Raw genomic sequence first — 19,302 nt, forward strand, 5'->3', positions numbered from 1 at the left:
TGGAATGAGCAGCCTTCCTGGAGACCCCTGCTCACACACACAGCAGGTGGATATAAGGGGCACGGTCATTTTGTGGGGGAGGGAGGGGAAGAGTTCTCTATCTATACAACGTCAGTAGCTAAGCTCTTCTAGACAAACTGATCTTACTACCCTGTGTGGGTGAAGCTTTTCATGAGCTCTGTCTCACACACAAGCTATTTCAGAGAATAGCAACGGCTCCTTGCCAAAGCCTACTGTACTTCTCCACTCCAAGCTGGAGGAGATAAAGCAATTGATGTCTAGAATGAGCCACCAAGACACAATAAGGGAATAAACTCAGAGAGAAGAGGCTTGCCCCTGAAGTGGGAGGTAGGACAATTGCTCTTAACTGAGGGAAGATGGAGAAAGGAAATAAAAAGGAATTAAGACAGTGTTTATAAGAGTCAAAAAGCTCTCGATCCCCCGCTCCTTCAGGTGATCAAAGGGTGAGAGATAGGAAGCAGGCCAGTTTTCGATCTCATCCAGTTTAGGACGGCATGCCTTAGAAACATAGCATTGTGGTATGGACGATGAATATACTATGTCTTACTAGTCTTATCTATGCCTTCATTTATCTGCTCAGTAAAACTCATGGTATGGGGGGGATGGGAGTGTAGCATATCTTTGGAGTGGACTATCGAACTGTTGGGATCGGTTTGGATTTGATCCTTGGGTTGGCGCAAGCAATCGCGCTTCCATCTCTAACCCATGCAACAAGGGTTGGCAAGGAAGGGGTTTTTTTCAGTGTATGGGGGGGGGGGAAGAGGGTGGGATAGTCCTTGAACCCGCAATTTTAATAACACAGTTTTGCTTTACTGAAATGAATAAAAAAAAGTTTTAAAAGAAAAAAAAAACTCAATGGGTTGAAGTTGCCATGTTGCCAACTGCATCTTTGTGAAAGAGTTTGGAGTTGGATTTCTGTTAAAAGTGGTCGACAAAAAAAAAAAAAAAAAAAAAAATACAAAACAAAAAAAACCCCACCTCTTTATCAGCAAAGTGTTTAAATTATGTAATAAAAAATGATGCTATTAGACTGTAGTGTTTCACTGCTGTTTCAGCTAGGGAAATATCCCGCTCCTCTTTGTGACAGCTGGATGGCTGTCTTCGAGAATAAGGAAAATACTTTGCACTTATTTTATAGCCACTTTCATCAGGGAGGCAGAGTGGTCTAATGCTGCAATTTGGAAATGGAGATCCTTGGCCTTTGGATCACACATGTTCTGTAGGAAGCTGGCAGGTCACATGGTGTTGGCTCTGCCTCCATTGCAAAGAAGAGCCTGGAGGCCTGTAAAAGCAGCTGCAAACAAGGAAGAAAGGCCAGACCAGCAGCTGCTGCTACATAAGGCAGAGGAGGAGAAGATGGCCTCAGCCAGAGCCATCAGAAGAGAAACTTAATGCTCCTCTATTACTACTTTTCCTCAAAAGGAAAGGCCAAAGCTGCTGGGGGAGACTGTACGATCATGAATGGGAGGGAAGGTCTCCATGGGACACTTTTCCTATTAAAGCCTGGTTCCCCCCCATGAAAGTCTGAGAACCTAGAGGGTAGAGAAGAGAACAGAGTCAGGACTCCAGGGTTCTATTCCCCTGGGAAGGTCACTTAACCACTCCATTCCTCACTTTCCCCATCTGTGAAACAAGGATAATGGTCATTACCAATCACTGTACAGCACTCTGAGAAGACCCACACTAGAAAGTATCGTCAGCCTTCTCTAGCCACTAACCCACGCTGCCGCCTCCTTTCCCCAACAGTCAGTTCACCTCTTCTGGACACAGAGAAACCTATCTCCAGAAGGAGAGCGAGAAGAAAAAAAAGAAACAACAACATCCAGCCACAAGGATTTGTTGTTTATTGACTTTTTTTTTCTTCAATTAAAAAGTGCACTTAAGCAAAAAAAAACAAAACAAAAAAGTCAGATCCATAACATCTGTCCTGTCCTGTGCAGTGGGAGAAATTGCAGAACAAGCCAGAGGTTAGTGTGTTTCACTATAAATAGAAATATACCATAGATGATTATTTAACATATAATATTCAAACAAGGAGGTGGCACTTTATCAGAGAAGCTGAGCAACTGAGGGGTGAGTTTAACCCCAGAAAGTGACCACCTCCTCTGGGGCACAGTTGAGATTGCTGATCTTGCAACACTATGTGGGGCACAAGAGAGGTAACAAGGATCCAGCAGAGCCATCCTCCAGTGGCCAGAAGGGCCAGGGGACTGTCTCCACTGAGACAGAGGAACAAAATGAAATTGGACCCACAGGAAACCCACCGGTGGTAGAGATTTGCCTCCAGTTTTAGAGAACGATTGATTAAGAATCAGTCACAATTCCTCTGACGCAAGGCTGCTCTATGTAAAACATTGAACATTGTCTGTTGGGAGGCAGCACCAAACTTCTTCCAAACTGGAGGTGGAGACACATCTGGTTACCTTTATGGTGTTGGGGGTTTTTAATAGGGCAATCAATATGCTAACACTGTGAAGGGTAAGCTGGGCTCTTGGGTGCCAGTAATTTTGGCCAAGGTCAGCAGGACAACCCCCCCGTTATTATGGAAAGCGCCAGGGGATCTTTGATGTCCATGCAGAGAAGACAAGAATTTGCTTTTCGAAGTCTCATCTGAAAGACGCACAGTAAACTGCATGGTACTCGATTGCCCTCAGCAGGATGAAGGGCTGTGTCATCCCTCCTGGGGCTCGCACCTGTGCTTTCAGTGCGCCGAGATACTGCAAACCTGAGCTTTTGATCATGAAGACATCGCCTCCGGTTAATCCCTTGAGAACCCGCCTGAATGAAAAGCCCAGGATGAGAAGGGGTGTGAAATCTTCCCCGGGAGCCGGGTGTGCTGGTAGGACGGACTTTCCAGCTGAGGGCCCCTTCAACAGTCTAAGGAGTTACTGACCATCCTCCCACCCCCTTCGGTGTGATCATTTTTAAACCATCAAAAACAAATCCCTTCCCTTTGACTAAACAGTAATTTAGTCACCTTGCTAAGATACACTGGGGAAGACCTACACTTTAATGAAAGGGTCACAAGTCGGGTCCTCCCCCTGCACAAGTCTAAAGCACAAAACAGATGTACAGGCAGTGCTAGTGTCAGTGTTGAGACTGGAAAGGCAGCGAGGACAGTGCCGCAGTAGGGAACTCCGACCTCCCTGGTCCTGTACCCATCCCTGTCATTCGCTGGGTTCGGAAAGGATTGCTGGTGAGAAAGGGTCTTGCAATACACCGAGGGGAGCCAGTGCTGCGTTGGGTGGTGAAAGGCAATGAGAGAGGCGCTGGCATTGGAGGAGAGAGGCAAGTTCTGCTGGCTGTGCCCAAGTGTCAGGGCCTTGGCAGGGACAGGGAGATCTGCAGGAGTCAGAGTTCAGCTTTTATAAGACATTCATTTGGTGACTGTCCAGAAGCTGAACCGGGTGCCGCTGCCTCCTCAGGCCATACTCTAGGGATGGGCTCCTACTAGCTATGGCTCTTCTTGACCAGCAGCTTCTTCATGCAGCCGGGTCTCTCCTTCCTTCCTCCTGCACTCCAGGGACGGATACCAGAGTATAAGGCTTTCCCGGCTCAGGGGCACCTTGTGGTGATGTTGGCATCAAAACGCGATGTCATGAGGCAAACGTCAGCACATTGCCACACCGAGTCTGACCAGCTGCACCCAAAGGGTCTGTGTTCAGCTCAGCAGAGCCAAAGGCAGCTGGTCCTGGCAGGCTTGGCTTCCCCATCCCCCACGACCCATCAGGCCACGCCCCAGTATCCACAGCCTGAGAGACCCAGTCCAGAGAGTCTTCCTAAAGGTCTCAAGGTTTTTCAATGGAATTTGTGTTGTAGCAGCCTGGGGGGAGGTTGTTGCGGATCTCCTCCAGGTTCCTAATGTCTGCCAGGATCTCATTAATGCTCCTCTCTAGAGTCTGAACCCGGAGCCTCTGCAGACTGGCCGTTTTCTCCAGTTCGGCCATCTGCTCTTTCAACTGGCTGTTCTTCGTCCTGGCCCCGCTGAGGTTGAGTTCGAGCAATCTCAGCGCCTGCTCATCCACAGGGCCAGGCTGGTCTATTTCCGAGGAGGAAAATAAAGAAAAGGAAACAATGAACAGATGCTGGGAACTGGATCTTTCTAAGTACATACCCCTTAGCCCCATGCCCCAGCTGCAATTATCCATGGCGCTCAACCTGCCTAGGCCAAATGGCTTTGAAAAAAAGTGTGACAAAGACTCAGAATGGAGGACACAGCACAAAACAAGAGAGAAAGAGGAAGCTGGGAAATACTTGGAATTCATTTCTTTACACTCGTGTGAAGTTCTTCACAACCTGAGCTCGGAGAGGTTACGTTTCTGAGACAGGTAATCAACTATTAAATTCCTCCAGGCTGGTGTGGGGTGGAGGAAAGTTTGGATCTGAAATCAGCAAGATCCCAAGCAATGAGGCACAGTCACAGGGGGAGAGAAGAAAGCTGGTCTTGTGGTGAAGGCATTGGACTGGGACTCAGGAGATCAGGATTCAATTCCTGGCTCTGCCACACAGCCCAGGGGGCAAGCATTCATACCGCTCTTTGTCTATGGCTATGAGGGGCGATTCCCTTGCTCGTGCACATACACTCATGGCAGCTCAATGAGAGCTAGTGTGAGTGTAAATCACTGTGTAGCCACGGCAGCACCAGTGGATACATACTCAGCACGGCTCCGCTACCGCAGCTACACTGCTATTTTCACTCACACTCACTCATCAAGCTACTGAGAGTATGGGACATGGGCAGGGGATCACACCCTTAGCTCATAGTGGAGACATCTCATCCCCATTTTATAAATGGATAACCAAGGCTAATATTTCCCGTCTCACACCCTTTGTCTTGCTGGTTTAAATTAGAAGCAAGGCAGAAATTACCTCTCAACATCTAGCGCAATGGGGCCCTCTGGACACTACCATGGTGGGGCCTCCGGACACTACCATGACACACAGAATGAAGAAGAAGGTGGTTATACACTTACCCATCAGATGTAGAAAGTCTTCCAGGGCACGCAGTGTCTCTTGGACAGCAGCCCCAGCAGTACGGGCACCGGCATGGGCACCCTGCGCCTCCTGACCAGTCTGAGAGAGGCAAGAACAAGGCAGTAAGGGCATATGTCACCCAAACAGGTTTGCTGTCGCTTTAAAGGCAAGAGATGGGAACTCACTTTCTGTGCAGCGGTGGCATCCATATCGACCTCCAGAGCCTTCCTCGTGAGCTCCCTTTCTGCTTCTCTGGCCTCGTTCAGTAAAGCTATGACTCCTTTCTCCAGTGCCAGGACCCCATCTGCTGTCCTGTTGGCTTCCGAGTTCAACCGCCTTATCTCCTAAGAAAGCAACGGCAGTAAGAGTAGGAGATATCTGAGAGGCAAGAAGGCCCAACAAGGATTCATTCAAGAGAGAAACATTGGCAACATCCACTTGAAAGGACAGACTAGTGGCTTGATTTTCAGATGTGCTACGCACCCGCAACTGTCACTGACTTCAGCACAGGGCTGCTAGTCCTTAGCGCCTCTGAAAATCAGACCAGAGATGAATGGGCAGAAAGATGACCCAGTTCATGGAAACACGGGCCCATCAGGCCCAAGTTATATCGGATTCACCCACTTGCATCAACATGGTGCTCTTTTCCCAGCTAGTTTTATTTCCCTTCTGCAGAGCTTTACTCTGCTTTGCAGCCACTCCCTGAACTCACCCTCTCAGACACGTCAATGACATGGAATGACGGTGTGACTTCGGGCACACCCACGCTGCAACTGCGAGGTGCGATTCCCAGCTGGGGTAGACGTACACGCAGCAGTTCTCATCGAGCTAGCACACTAACAGCAGCAGTGCCTGAGTACAATCCCGTCCCACCTCCTCGCTATGTACTCGGGGGGCTAGCTGAGCTAGGAATTACGCCTCCCACCTGCAGTCTCACTGATGCCAGGCCAGTGTCACAAAACCTTCCGGTCTGCACTTGGGGCTCAGACTATGCAGATCATTTATCAGGACACACTGATGTGATACATTCAAGTAACTCACACCCTTCATGTTGACCGAGAGCTGAACAGGACTTAGGGTTAGTGTCTAATCCAGGAAGATGACTGCTTCTCAGTAACCCTTCTCCATTTTCTTCTGTCACTCTCCATCCTTACCCCTGCCATTCCCCAATGCTCTGCTTATCAAAGAACCCAGACTTCCCCTTACCTGCTGGATACTACCAGTGATCTCCTTTGCCTCCCCGGCCATGCTTCTGGCTGTCTTTGCATCTGTAGCAGCACTGCCCAGGGCGCCTTCTGCTCGTCCAGTCTTATCATTGGCATTCGTGACCATATTGCTGATGAGAGGGAGTCTTCTCATCGCTTCCTCAGCTTCTCTTCTCCTACCATCTACCTGCAGGTGAAACCCTAAAATGGAAGAAATACACAGCCCCATCAGATCCCAGAGGGGAGAGGGCATTCCTCAGAGTCAGGGATGGGGTTCATTGATGGAGGAACAAATGAGAGACTACTGGAAGCAGAATCCCGCTCTCAGCCTAGGAAAGATTGGCACCTCTGGAGCTGCTTATTCCATGGAAGAATGTCCACAGTCAGAGAATGGGGAAATGGGGGAGTGGGTGTACTCAGGAAGAGAAAGATTCCTAGGAGGTTTGCACCACTGTCACACAGCCCAGGAACTGTTAAAATGATCTGCCTGGAATGATCCTTTAACCCTTTGATGCTAGGAGCTGGGATTGCCTGGCATACGTTACATTGCAATGGAACATACTGTGACTATCACCAGCTGGGGAAACAGCAACGTGGAGCTTTCAGAGCAATAGATCGGAACCAGTGACTGCTGCTGAAGTAAGATGCTTTCGCCATACAGAGACTCACCCCTGAGATTTTTCAAGATGAGTTCAACTTCATAAAAAGTGGCATTGCCAGCACTCAGTGCCTGCTGTGCTCTGCTCTTGGCAAGGTTGGCGCGGGACAACAGCTGACTCGAAGCCTGTAATGAGCCGGAAGGGACACAAGGAGACAGCAGATCAAGCAGAGAGTACGGGAGGCCCAGCCCTGTTCCCAAAGCTGTCTCTGAGGCAGCTTCATTTCACCAGGGAGGATTAAATTTACAGCTTGCCAGCAAAGGCTCAACGCCCGTCCCAGTCTGGGTCACGAACAGAATAATGGAGCTGAGATTGCAGTCTGTCTGCTGACCCACCTCCTGCTCTTTAAACACAGACAGGATAAAGTAGTGTACAGATCACAGAGATGGCAGCTCTCTCAGGATACCTACTAACATGGGGGATGATGTCTTACCAGTCTCTTGCTTTCCCCACTCTGTAACAATTGTTTGATTTCTTCCTCCCAGCTTCTAGTGTTGCTTTGCAGCCGCCTGTATTCTGCCATGTACGTCTCCACCAAGCCCATTAGAGTGTCTGCCTCCTGCCTGAGCCGGTTCGCCTCCTCCTGAGACACCAAGGAAACAAGAGTTTACTTTGATCACAGGTACCCAGCGCCAGTCACAAGGACTGGTCCCCAGCACCGATTGGCTGCCACCGCGGTATCACTTGTTGGAAACCAGAGCAGGCCTGAAAGGGACATACATTGAGCAGGGTGACAACATGCCACGCTGCAAGTGGTGAGGCTTTCCATAGGATGATGGGCCACCTAGCAGAAGTAAGAATCCATTACATTCAGCCTCAGGATGGGCAAAGGCTGGTCAGCCCCTATGCTCATGGGAGGAAAGGAGAGGGGGACAGAGTGAGGTGAGAGAAGCATATCGGTTCCTTCCCAACAGGACACCGGGATGGCGGAGGGCCTGGCAGACTGTGATTTGCATCAACAAAGTGCATCAAGGTTCTCTGGTGTCTAGCAGACAAGAAATCCTCACCTGGAAGGACCCAGTGTCAATCTTTGAGAAGCGAGACATGGAGCTGAGGAGCACCAGGCTGCCCTGATAGGCCCTGTCTGCATCCAACGCAGATCTGCTGGCGTCAGTCTCCAGCTCGCTGGCCAGCAATTTGGTTTCATCGTATCTGCCAAGAAAAAAAAAAAAAAAGAAAAGCATCGTAAGCCGTAACACCCACCTCATGTTTAGCAGCCCATGAGACACAGAGACCAGCTCCTCCCTACTGGGTCAGGTCATGGGGCCATTTGCCTCAGATCAGCGAGCCTGCAAGCTGGTCGGTGGCTCCACCTTTGCAAAGCATCATGTACATTTCCCACTCTGGAGCAATTCATTTTATTTAACACGGCCTCCCCCACCACGTCAGCCAGGAAGTGAAAAGCAGCAGGCCCTCCTGTGTCACATGCTCCTTCAGACCCAGGCTCACACACAGGCCAAGGTTTTCAAAGGGGCCTAAGGACGGGCAAACAAACTCACGAGACGCCTTAAAGGAGCCTGAATTTCAGAGGCGGGCGCTCAGCTCTTTCTATAAATCAGGCTCCTTTAAGGTGTCTCAAGTTGGGCACTCAAAATCAATAGGCACTTTGCAAATCCTGGTCATCCCACTTTAATATTTCCCTATAGGTCAGTCCCCTCCAGTCCCGAATCACCTGTGCAGCTCTTCTCTGTAGTTCCCGTATTACTATCGCTCTGAGGGCTTGTCTACACATAAGCCGCTACAGCTGCGCAGCTGCAGTGGGTCAGTGAAGACGCTACCCACGTTGATGGGAGGGGTTCTCCGGTTGGCATAGGTAAGACACCTCCCAAAAGGCGGTAGCTAGGTTAACAGCAGAATTCTCCCATTGACCAAGCACTGTCTACACCAGGGCGGAGGTCGGTTTCACCGCGTCGCTCGGGGGTTGGATTTTTCACACCCCTGAGCGACAGTTATACCAGCCTCATTTCCTAGCGTAGATCAGGGCTTAGTATGTCTGAGACTGTCTGGGCCAAATCCATCCCTGGTGGAAATCCATTGACACCAATGGATGATTTGCCCAAGGGATGAGTTTGGCCCCACAAATGTGTGTAATACACAAAGGAAATTGTATACCCCCAACAGACACCCCATAAGGAAGGTGGGATTCTTAGAGGCACTTCTCACTATACTCTCTTCTCTCCCCTCCCGCCACTATAGAGACCTACACACACATATACTGTGAACCTACTTTCGCAGCAGCCCTTGCACAGAGCTCGCCAGGATGCCTCCTCCACTCACAGCTGAGCGCACCAGCTCCAGGGCCTGTCCTGAGTCATCCACCGCTGCCCTGACTGCCTGTTCAATGGCATTTGCTGATTGCACGTGGCTGGAAAACAGAAGGGCTCCCATGAGACATGGGCCTGCAAAGGCTGCCTCACTTCCTCCATCCACTTGTTATTCAGGTGGGTCGTCATCAGAGCCGTTGTAGCCGTGTTGGTCCCAGGATATTAGAGAGACAAGGTGGGTGAGGTCATAGGCGGCGAGTTATATGGGCCCGTGATGCCCGTGCTCCACCAATATTTAGGAACGTGGGCCCAGCTCCACCAATGTTTGGGCTTACTGCACTTTGGGGGGCCCCATGTTTCAGGGGGATGCAGGGTCCAGGGCAGCCTGGAGGGTTAGTGGGGGGCCTGGCGCCGGCAGCAGTGAGTGATTCGGCCCCAGCCCGCCCTGCTGGCTCCCGGCATCGCTCGGGGGAGGGGGCAGAAGCCGGAAAGAGGCGGGACAGGGGCTTGGAGGAAGGGGTGGAATGGGGGCGGAGCAAGGGCAGGCTGGGGCCAGATCACTTGCTGCTGCCAGTGCCAGGCCCTGCCGCTAACACCCCAGGTTGCCCTGGACCCCGCGTCCCTCTGAAGCGCGGGGCTCGGGGCTGTTGCCCCGGTCCATCCTATGGACAGGACAGCTCTGCTTGGACCCGGTCTGGGGCACCACCAAAAATTATATAAACCTGGCGCCCATGGGTGAGGTGATATCTTTTATTAGAGATATATAATACACACACACACAGACACACACACACACAGTGTGGCTCGAAAGCTCATCTCTCTCACCAACAGAAGTGAGTCCAATAAAAGATATCACCTCACCCACCTTGTCTCCATCATGAGAGCAGGTCTTTCTGGGAAACCCAAGGAGCTAAGAAAGGGAACCATACCCCTGCAGAATATGTGCTTCTTGGCAATAGTGTTTACCCGTTGTGCATCTAGTACCAGTAGATCTGGACTGGGGGAGAGGCAGTCATGGCCAAGAACATGCCAGTGGACACAGCGATCTGCTCACCTGTTTGCTAGTCTGAGAGCTTCTTGGGCCAGCATCAAAAAACTGTTTGACCCGCCAGGGAGATGTGAAGTTGGAATATTCTGAGGAGAAAGAGAAATTAATTGCACTGTCTCTCTCTCTCCCTCCCTCTGATTTAATGCTGGCAAAAGGGAGGAATTGATAATGACTGGCTGGAGGTAAGAGAGTGCATCACACAGACACAGCTCTGCCTCAGCGCCCAAAGGAGCCTAGCCAGCCATTCCCGTCTATATGAACCCCGGTAAAAGAGCAATGCTAATGAACTCCTGTCATAGAGCAAGGTGCTGGCCAAAGCTCCCCTGTTACTCTGCACCCACAAAATAATTTGTACTGCACTTGCAGCCTCCCTGTAACAAAACCGAAGCAGCCTATGGAGAAGCAGGACACCTCCTTCCACCCTTCGTTAGGGTACATCTACACAGCCCAGGTCTCAGAGCCCAGGCTGATAGATGGGGCCTCGCATCACTGCACTAAAAAGAGCTGCGTAGACGCTGCAGCTCGGGGAGGAGCTCAGGCTTTGGAGCCTAAGGACAGGGGGAGGTTTCAAAGCCCAAGCTCCAGCCTGAGCCATAACATCTAGACCGCTATTTTTAACTTGGTAGCACGAACCGTGCAGGGGAAGATTAGGGAAGAAGGGAGCAGAGGGGGCGGGAGAAGGGCTCGAGGCAGGAGGTTTGGAGAGCTCAGGGAGTCGGCATCAGGTGCTGGGAAACCATCACCATGGAGAGCAAGGGAACAGAAGTCAGCAGAAGAGGATTCCTCTAGCCTCTGCAGCAGTGGCCAGGGATGTATTTACTGTGGGGGGGCTGGTCGCTGGTCTGGAGTGTCTGTGCTGAAAGGACCTGGGGAGAACTTACCAGCCCACTCAGGGTCACTTTGCTTTGCCCCAGGTCCAAACGGGCTCTCTCGATCAGCCTCCTAATGTCCTGCACCTGGGCTTGGTACTGATGCCCCAGCGCCTGCAGCCTCTGCACCGTCACCCTGATGTCGGCCAAGCGGCTCTGGTAGCTGGACTCTTGTCCCTTCATTTTGGACATCCGGCTCTCCAGGGACTTGTCAGAGGCTGACGAGAGACCAAGAGAGATTTACTGGGCTGCAGGGGAGCCGCCGGATACAAAACCAGAACTGAGCACAAACAGGCAGACAGCTCAATGGAGAAAAAGACAGTTCTGACACACTACAGTTGGGCGGGGAGGGGCTGTCCCAGAGTGTCGTCCCCTCCCCCATCCCCATACTGTACTGGGAGTCGGGGGCTGTCCCAGGGTGTCCCCTCCCATCCTCACACTGTACTGGCACTCAGGGGTGCTGTCCCAGAGTGTCCCCCCAGTCCCCATACTGTACTGGCAGTCAGGGGGGCTGTCCCAGAATGCCCCCCGTCCATCCCCATACTGCACTGGCAGTCGGGGGCTGTCCCAGAGTGTCCCCCTCGGCCCCCATGCTGCACCGGCAGTCGGGGGCTGTCCCAGAGTGTCCCCCCTTGGCCCCCATACTGCACCGGCAGCTGTCCCAGAGTGTCCCCCCTCGGCCCCCATACTGCACCGGCAGTCGGGGGCTGTCCCAGAATGTCCCCCCCCCTACTCATACTGTACCAGCAGTCAGGGGGGTTGTCCAGGACTGCACCCCACATCCGCATAGTTGGGGGTGGGGAGAGGGGAAAGCCTGTCCCAGAATTTTATCTCTGAAGTGCATGGTTCAGAACTGCACCCCTCGCCCTGCACTCCAGTATCTAGCATTGGTTCCTTTCACTGCATTCAGCCTCCAGGGGCCCCTCTGCTGTCTCTCCAACCCCATCCAAGGGGAGGCGCCCGGCGTTACCTTGTAAACTCAGAGCTTCTCTCAGGATTTCACGCAGGGTCGCCTCAGCCTGTTGCATCTTCCCCTCCAGCTCCTCACTGGCCCCTTCCCCACTGCCAAGCTGCAGCCGAGACACAAGAACCTCCAGCTGCTGCAGCTGCTGCAAGTACTGATCCACCTGAAACCAAAGCAGGCCACGGGGTCAGCAAGTGGCTGAGAAACGTGGGTTACAGAAGCAAAGAGACAAGGGCTTGGGCCACGTCCACAGGCACTAGGAGGTGGGAAGAAGCGAAGCCCCAGGATTTGTAAGAAGTAGAGAACCCAGCACAGTCTGGAAGAGTTACCTGGACGAAGAGCCCTTTTAGTGAATGTTCTGGTCAAAACACCAGATTAACAGCCCTGGCGGCTGAAATCCTTTATTGACAGACCAGGCAGTGCAAGCTCCCCCACACAGCCTGGGCAAAGTGCCGCAAACCGTTCCTGGAGGGAGCGTAACTAGCAACAAGAGGTTAACCAAGCCTCTACTCCCATCTCCCATTCAGTCCTTGGCCTGCTTACGGCGACCATCCCCAAGGATGCCACTTAGGGCCAGTCATGACCATGGCGTTAGGGATGTGAACGCTTGCCCACTTGAGACCAGACAGGCCACCAAACAGCCACCTGAGAGTAATTACTTCTAGTCACTAAAGCCCTAGACTGGATTTGAATTGGGCTCTTTCGTGCACAGGGAAAACGGTTAACCTTAAAATCCGAGCAGGAGATGGTGTGACTGTGAATGCGTTCTGCTCCATGCTCCAAAGGGAATCCCAGACTCCTTAACCTCGTCCCCCCCATGGCAGCGCCAATAGCGAGAGGCTAGAAGGATCTCCCTCGTCTCGTCTTTTCCTACAAAGTTGAGAGTTCAAGGGGTGGAAAGAGCCCTCACTCTCCCCAGAGCAGAGCTGAAAGTCTGTCAATGTGGTTCCCAAGTCTGCACAGAGCTGTTTCTTGGGGAGAGGGGATCTATATTTCTGGGCCTATCTGAGCTCTCAGGGCATGGGTGGTTAATTTCCTTGTATCTGGAAAGGAGCATTTGCTGAGCCTCATCTGTGGATTAGCCTTGACAGCTACTGGGTTCAATCTCTGATAGGAATGCAAAGGAATTAGTGCAGGGTGAGGAGAGGGAATTATCGCTGAAATCTTTTGCTGGAGAAGTGATGTCAGGCAGAGTTGGCAGGTAAGTCCAGCTCAGATACCATGGTGATGGGCACCCAGCTGACAGACAGAGAAACTTACCTGTGTTTTCACATGGCTGTAGCAGGCTGGGCACTGTGTGTGCTCACAGTTGGGCCCCTCGAATCCTGGCTTGCAAACACAGCTCCCATCGCTTCTGCACTTCAGGGGGTCTGAACCTACCGAATTGCAGTTACAGGCTGCAGAGAAAGCAAAGGGTTGGAAGGAGCCACAAATCAGATCAACATTGAGAACCAAAGAGCGTAAGGAAACACAGCAGCTCTCATAAAAACACATGCCTGTCCTCGCCAGAACATCTTCCCATCTGCCTCTGCGGGGGTCTCACACTTCTGCTTCTGCACTGTTTTTCAAAGATGCACAACAACCTCCATCCTGACCGACCTGTCTGCCCAGTGCCCACCTCCCATTCTGGGCTAAACAGAGACCAATGAACTCCACCCTACCCTGCTGCTAGAGTCACTGTTCCCCGGAATGCTGACTGCTTCCGAATATCTATAACTCCATATTGAAGGAGTTCAGGTCCGGTTTGTACACTGATGGGGAACCTCCAAGGGAAACCAGTGGTGCTACAAGGAGCCGTGCTGGTTATTTATATTTTGCCTCTGAATCAGCACTGCGCTAACAAGGTACTGCTGGAGCTCCCTTTTTTTTTTAATGAGACCCAATATGTGGAGTTCAGGCTTGTGGCCTAGCCATTATATTCCAGCTACCTAAAATTCTCCCCAAGGTTTCAGCTGGACAAAGTATTATTGACTTGTCCTAAAATAATGTGTAATGTTGCTGCTCCCTGTGAAATCCTTCTTGAATGTGGATTCAAGAAATGGCTGGTTCAGTGGTGGAGGAAGTGACTCTTGTACAAAGCATGTGAAAAGCTGGCTGGGACCCTTTGAAATGAAAGGTGCTACGAAAGCACATCACGACATTAGTACCGGGTTTGGGAGTCCATTCCCTGTCCAATTACACTCTCAGCACATACCCTCAGGACCAGGCTCCTGTCTCAGATGCAGTTTCTGTGCCGGTTATTCTCACCAGAAAGTCTAATAGCTTTCCCTAGCTCTTCTCTGGGTGTACCCCTCTTAATCCCTTTGCTTAGGAATGTAAACCTCCTTCCCCCGCAGTTGTAACCCCCGAAAGAGCCTTCAGCAGCCTCAGAAAATGCTGAAGGAATTCAGGGCCTTTCCCCTTGATCTCCTCAGTGGTGCCCTGCTGATGGAAACTCCCCATATGCAGACACAAATCAACGCCTCTGGGAAGCGCCCAAGTCTTAACTTGAGCCATCCAGAAATCAAACAAAGCACTGGAGTCAAACTGCAAATTAACGGTCACTTTTTATGCATCATGGAAGTTGCATTCTCACATAGCAGCAGCTCTCTCTGTCGCCCCTCACCCCCCGCATAGGGATCACACTCTTAGCCTCATTGAGGCAAACGTGCACATTCTCCAGGGCAGACTTGTTCAGCGGGAGTGTGCATTGGGTCCAGTATTTGTATTTGCTTTTACATTCCTCACAGGCTTTTGTAAGGCTTCAGGGAGCCATTTGTGGGGCCTGAGACATCACAAGATTCTGGTCTCCTCCTGGTATTTCAGCTCCTGGAGAGATGGATGGAACATCACGAGAACACTGGAGCTTGTGTTCTTGTGGCCTCACAAATGGCTCCATGAAGGGCTGGAAAGGCTTATGAAAAGGGTAAACAGGAAAACAAACTCAGAAATATTAGGCTTTAATTACATTTAGCCAGGGCCTAATGGGAAGGGCAGAAGTCTCCACAGGGAAGGTGAGAAGAGAGCCCTTCCCCAGTGGTCTGGGTAGACATGGCCTATGCTGCATCTACCCATCACCAGCTCCTCTATGGCCTGCCGGAGGGGTGGGGGGGATAAAGTATGACCTTTCTCCCTTCAGATACAGGAGTTGAAAGCACAGCTTCCACCGTATCCTGTAGTGAATGTCTGGTGGGCCCATGTCCCTCAATGCCCAATATATGGGCTACCCTCCATTCACAGCCTCTCCTGTTTGAATTCAAGAGACTGCCCTGCTGTCCCTCAGAACACAGAGCAAGCAGGGCCGGCCCTCACCACCTCAGCATCCCCACCTGCCCCCACTCTTCTGCAGCAACCAACCCCCCCTTCAAGTGGGGCTGGGCATCTATGGTCTTGGGTTCCCGTTGAACCCTGAGCCCTCTGCTATCCAGGTATCAGATCAGTAGGACCAGTGCTTGGACATGACATTGCTTGGATGGGTCTCAGGTCCTGGCACCTCCCAGATTTCTCCAGAGGCCAGCCCGCGGTTTATCCAGATACTGTTGGAGGCTTTACCCGATGTGGGACTTACATGCCCAGCCTTGATACTCACATACACACACAGGGACATGTTTACTCGCAGGCACTCTCCAGTGCAGACGCACTCACACAGGCGCACACTCCGGCTTACACTCCTACCTTGACACTTCTCTGCTGGGTTGAGGGCTAAGGGGTTCCCAAAGAACCCGCCCCTGCACTGGTCACAGGAGAAGCCAGCTGTGTTGTAGAGGCATTTCAGGCATTCACCCGTCAGCCGGTCACAGTTCCCCACAGCACCGGGATCGACATTATTGTTACAGTGGCAGGGCTGGCAGGGTCTCACACGGCCAGTGTCGCCCAAGGGGTCTCCAAAATAGCCATCAGCACAGAGTTCACAGTTAGCACCTGGGGAGGGAGACACAAACAAGACAGAGGCCAGTTACGCTCCAGAACTACAGGGCCCCAAAGCAGTGGCCAAACCCCATCTAACACTGCCCTCTCCCTACTGCCCGGGGACTCAGGCACTACGCCCTGCTGGGCAATGAATTTCACAATCTCGGCTCCATTCTCGGGGAGGGGAACTCACCCTCCTCATACAGTTAGGAGAAACGGATTTAGCTCCATTGAGCCTTTGACCCAAAACATCCCAGAAAGCAAGTCACCCTCCATCCCAGATAAGGGGCAAGAAGGGGAGCGACAATCTCTCTCCAGGGATAGGAAGGAACTGTAGGCAGTGGTATCTTGAGAGGAAGCCTGTTCTGACCTACAGGGGCACTGCACTGGGACTGAGGAGACCTGGGATCTGCTCTTGGCTCTGCCACTGCCCTGCTGTGTGACCTTGACCCAGGCACTTCATCTCACTGTGCCTCTTTCCCCCCACGCTCCCCTTTGCCAGCCTTGTCTTTTCAGTGTGAGCGCTCTAGGGGCAGGGTCTGTCTCTCACTGTGCATGTGTACAGCAGCTAGCACAACAGGGTCCTGATCTCAGCTGGGGCTGCTCCGTGCTACTGGGAATACATAGAATAAAGAATAACAGAGAGGCAGAGTGGGGGGCAGATCTGATAGCCAGGCTGTACGGACACAATCACACTGCAGCCATCACAACCCCACTCTGTACTAACCAGGGGCTAGGGAGAGATCTTAGGGCATTCTCTGGGAATACATGTAATAGTCAATGGAAAAGGACAGGGTAACTCTCTCAACACCACCCTTTCCTATCCTGCAGGAGACTGGAAGGACCCTAGAAAGGAAACAAATCTCCAGATAAACCAGAGGGAGGCCATTACCAGTGACTCCCAGAGGGCAGTTATTGCAAATGACTTCCTTTCTCCCTGGCGCCACTGAGCAGCCCTGGCCATTTCTGCAAGGGCACAGCTGGCAGCTCTGCGGATTCCAGGGGTCCCTGTAGAAACCAAATGGACAGCTGGCATTGGGGTCCATGTTTTCATCTCCTGAATAACAGTCTCCTGGGAAAGACACAAAAAGGTATCAACAGTCAGTGCAGATGTGGCCTGGCGTGGTTCCTGTATTCTGGTGCAGGCCACAACAGCCTGGCACTGCCACTGTACATGCAAGAAAAGACCCTTCCTCATAACCCCAGGCCACCACCTACCACCTGCGCCATCCCATGTGAGACAGCACCTGCCTGTAACCGAGCCGTGATCCACCTAGCACAATTCCTCATAACCCAACACTACCACCTGTAGCCTGGCACCATTTGTTATAACTTGGCAACCCCTCTGCAGCATGTGTGTGACTTGGCACCATTCCTCTCCTCCATAACTCAACACAGTCCTTCGTAACTTGGGGCAACGTTCACTCCTCCAGTCAATAACAGGCTATCATGTTATGATGCTCCATATCTAGACAGCTAGCTCTCAGGGCTAAACACTCAGGCTATGTAAGTGTAAGTCCAGCCCTTTGATTGTTACAGTCAGTTCTGAGTTCTGCACCTAGACAGAACACAGAGAGCTTCATGGAGCATAAGACATTCCTGATCAAGACACAGACATGTGTACCAGGCACTTGACACCATTGCCCAGAATCCAGCACCTTGCCCATCACCCAGTTTTATCCTCTGCAGCCTCACGACAAAAGCTGGTTGGGAGAATGGAATTTCTGTTCTGCTGGAATTTCTGACATTCCAAACTCGGTTTGCATTCTGAATTGGAATGAAGAGCTGCAATTTTAAAACTTCCCGCAGAACAAAAATTCTGAAAACTTCAAATTCAGGACTGTTGAAATGCACCGTTTCAACTAGGGGAAAATATGACACTTTGATAAAGTAAAAAAGCTTTGGCTTTATAATTTCAATTGATTCCATGTGGGTTTTTATTTTAAAATATTAAATATAGGTACATCATATCTACTATTAAAATTCATGTTTTAATAGCATATAAAAGTCCAAACGAAACGGTTCAACATCAAAACGAAACAAGATTTTCCCTGTTGAAAGTTTAATCGAAATTGAGAGGTTCCCACCAAGCATTAAGATTTTGACGAAACTGCATTTTTCAACACAAAACTGTCCTGCCTATATTTCTGGGAGTGGTTCGCCTGATAGCATTCCTATCACCCAGCACCCTCACCTATACCCCTGGTACCCGTCATGCAGCGACACCTCCCTTCCCCCAGTTCTATCCACAGTGCACAGGCACCCCTGGCAGCACCCAGCAGTCCCTGGCTATGGTTGTGGTTTTCCTTACCAGTGTCTGGATCGCAGTTTCCTCCCCCCTGGCAGTTACACAGCACACAAGTGCTGAAAGGCCCAAGGTTGGAAGCGTCTCTCTTGTACCCAGGAGCACAATGTTCACAGAACTGCCCCTGATAGCCAGCAGGACACACACATCGTTCCACCCAGGGCGCTGGGGCTCCAGAGGTCGGCTGTGCAGAAACCAGGGTGACATTATCGATGTACCCAGTGCCTGATGGAAGAGACAACACATTACATTTACAGCCAGCAGCTGCACCCTGAACTCCTCCCCGGGGCCATGTCAACAGGCATTCTAAAGACTGTGTCTGTACCAGAGACTAGCGGGTGTTTTCTGTGCACACTGCACTCATATCCAGAGAATGTGTGTAGTGGTTATGCAAGGAACTCGGAGTGGAGGCTCTCCTGTTCCCAACTCTGCCACTGACTCATTGCATGGCCTTGGACAAGTCACTTAACTGGTCTGTGCCTCAGTTTTCCCATCTGTAAGTGGCGTGCAAGATTTACCCACCTTGCAGGAGTGCTGTGAGGCTTAATACAGTGTTTTGAAGATGACAAGTGCTATGTGATGCTCTCCCCAGGTCACAACCCTCCCCCACACTCACTGTATTCTCCATACGTGGCTCGGATCCAAAGGGCCGTCAGGTTTCCAAGTAACCTGCGATACTCAAAGTAACTCAGCTTGGGGCTCCATCCACTGCGCGGGTGCTCGTCCAGTCTGCATAACGGAAGCGAAAGAAATTGAGAAACAAGGAATACAATGGAAGAGCGTCTTGCTGTTGGCTCTCTCCAAACTTCCACCGGAACAGAAAGAACCTGGGCGCTGATGATTAGCCCCTTGCAGAGCGTTATTGACATGGGACAAAGCCCAGCATGGAGCCTTGATAGGGGGACACCAATGAGTCCTCCTTACCTGCCACTGGAGCCGTCAACCCCACGGCACCTTGAGGCAAGAAACAGGGTGAGCTGCAGTGGCAGGGAACCCATCCAGCCCAAGCTACGAACACGAGTGGCACCCTCACCACTGCAGATAGACCGACTCACTAGCACACTGGGAATCAACAACTCCAGCCTCTCTTGCTTATGGAAGGCCT

At 51.4% G+C, this 19,302-nt stretch overlaps 1 protein-coding gene across 1 annotated transcript in view; it reads right to left on the reverse strand.

Moving 5' to 3' along the window:
• Positions 1-3,809: 3,809 nt before the first annotated feature.
• The window catches only part of LAMC2 (laminin subunit gamma 2), a 36,755-nt gene continuing 21,262 nt past the window's right edge, over positions 3,810-19,302 (reverse strand). The window contains exons 8-23 of the mRNA XM_065409539.1: positions 18,814-18,926; positions 18,204-18,422; positions 16,785-16,964; positions 15,659-15,904; positions 13,265-13,401; positions 12,011-12,167; positions 11,053-11,258; positions 10,178-10,257; positions 9,087-9,224; positions 7,867-8,011; positions 7,293-7,442; positions 6,870-6,984; positions 6,202-6,401; positions 5,181-5,339; positions 4,995-5,094; positions 3,810-4,060 (exon numbers count right to left, since the gene is read on the reverse strand). Coding sequence (XP_065265611.1) covers positions 3,810-4,060; positions 4,995-5,094; positions 5,181-5,339; positions 6,202-6,401; positions 6,870-6,984; positions 7,293-7,442; positions 7,867-8,011; positions 9,087-9,224; positions 10,178-10,257; positions 11,053-11,258; positions 12,011-12,167; positions 13,265-13,401; positions 15,659-15,904; positions 16,785-16,964; positions 18,204-18,422; positions 18,814-18,926 — 2,596 coding nt within the window. The remainder of the gene's footprint in view (positions 4,061-4,994; positions 5,095-5,180; positions 5,340-6,201; positions 6,402-6,869; positions 6,985-7,292; positions 7,443-7,866; positions 8,012-9,086; positions 9,225-10,177; positions 10,258-11,052; positions 11,259-12,010; positions 12,168-13,264; positions 13,402-15,658; positions 15,905-16,784; positions 16,965-18,203; positions 18,423-18,813; positions 18,927-19,302) is intronic.

The sequence above is a fragment of the Emys orbicularis genome, chromosome 8 (genome assembly GCF_028017835.1).
Source record: "Emys orbicularis isolate rEmyOrb1 chromosome 8, rEmyOrb1.hap1, whole genome shotgun sequence".
Taxonomy (NCBI): Eukaryota; Metazoa; Chordata; order Testudines; family Emydidae; genus Emys; species Emys orbicularis.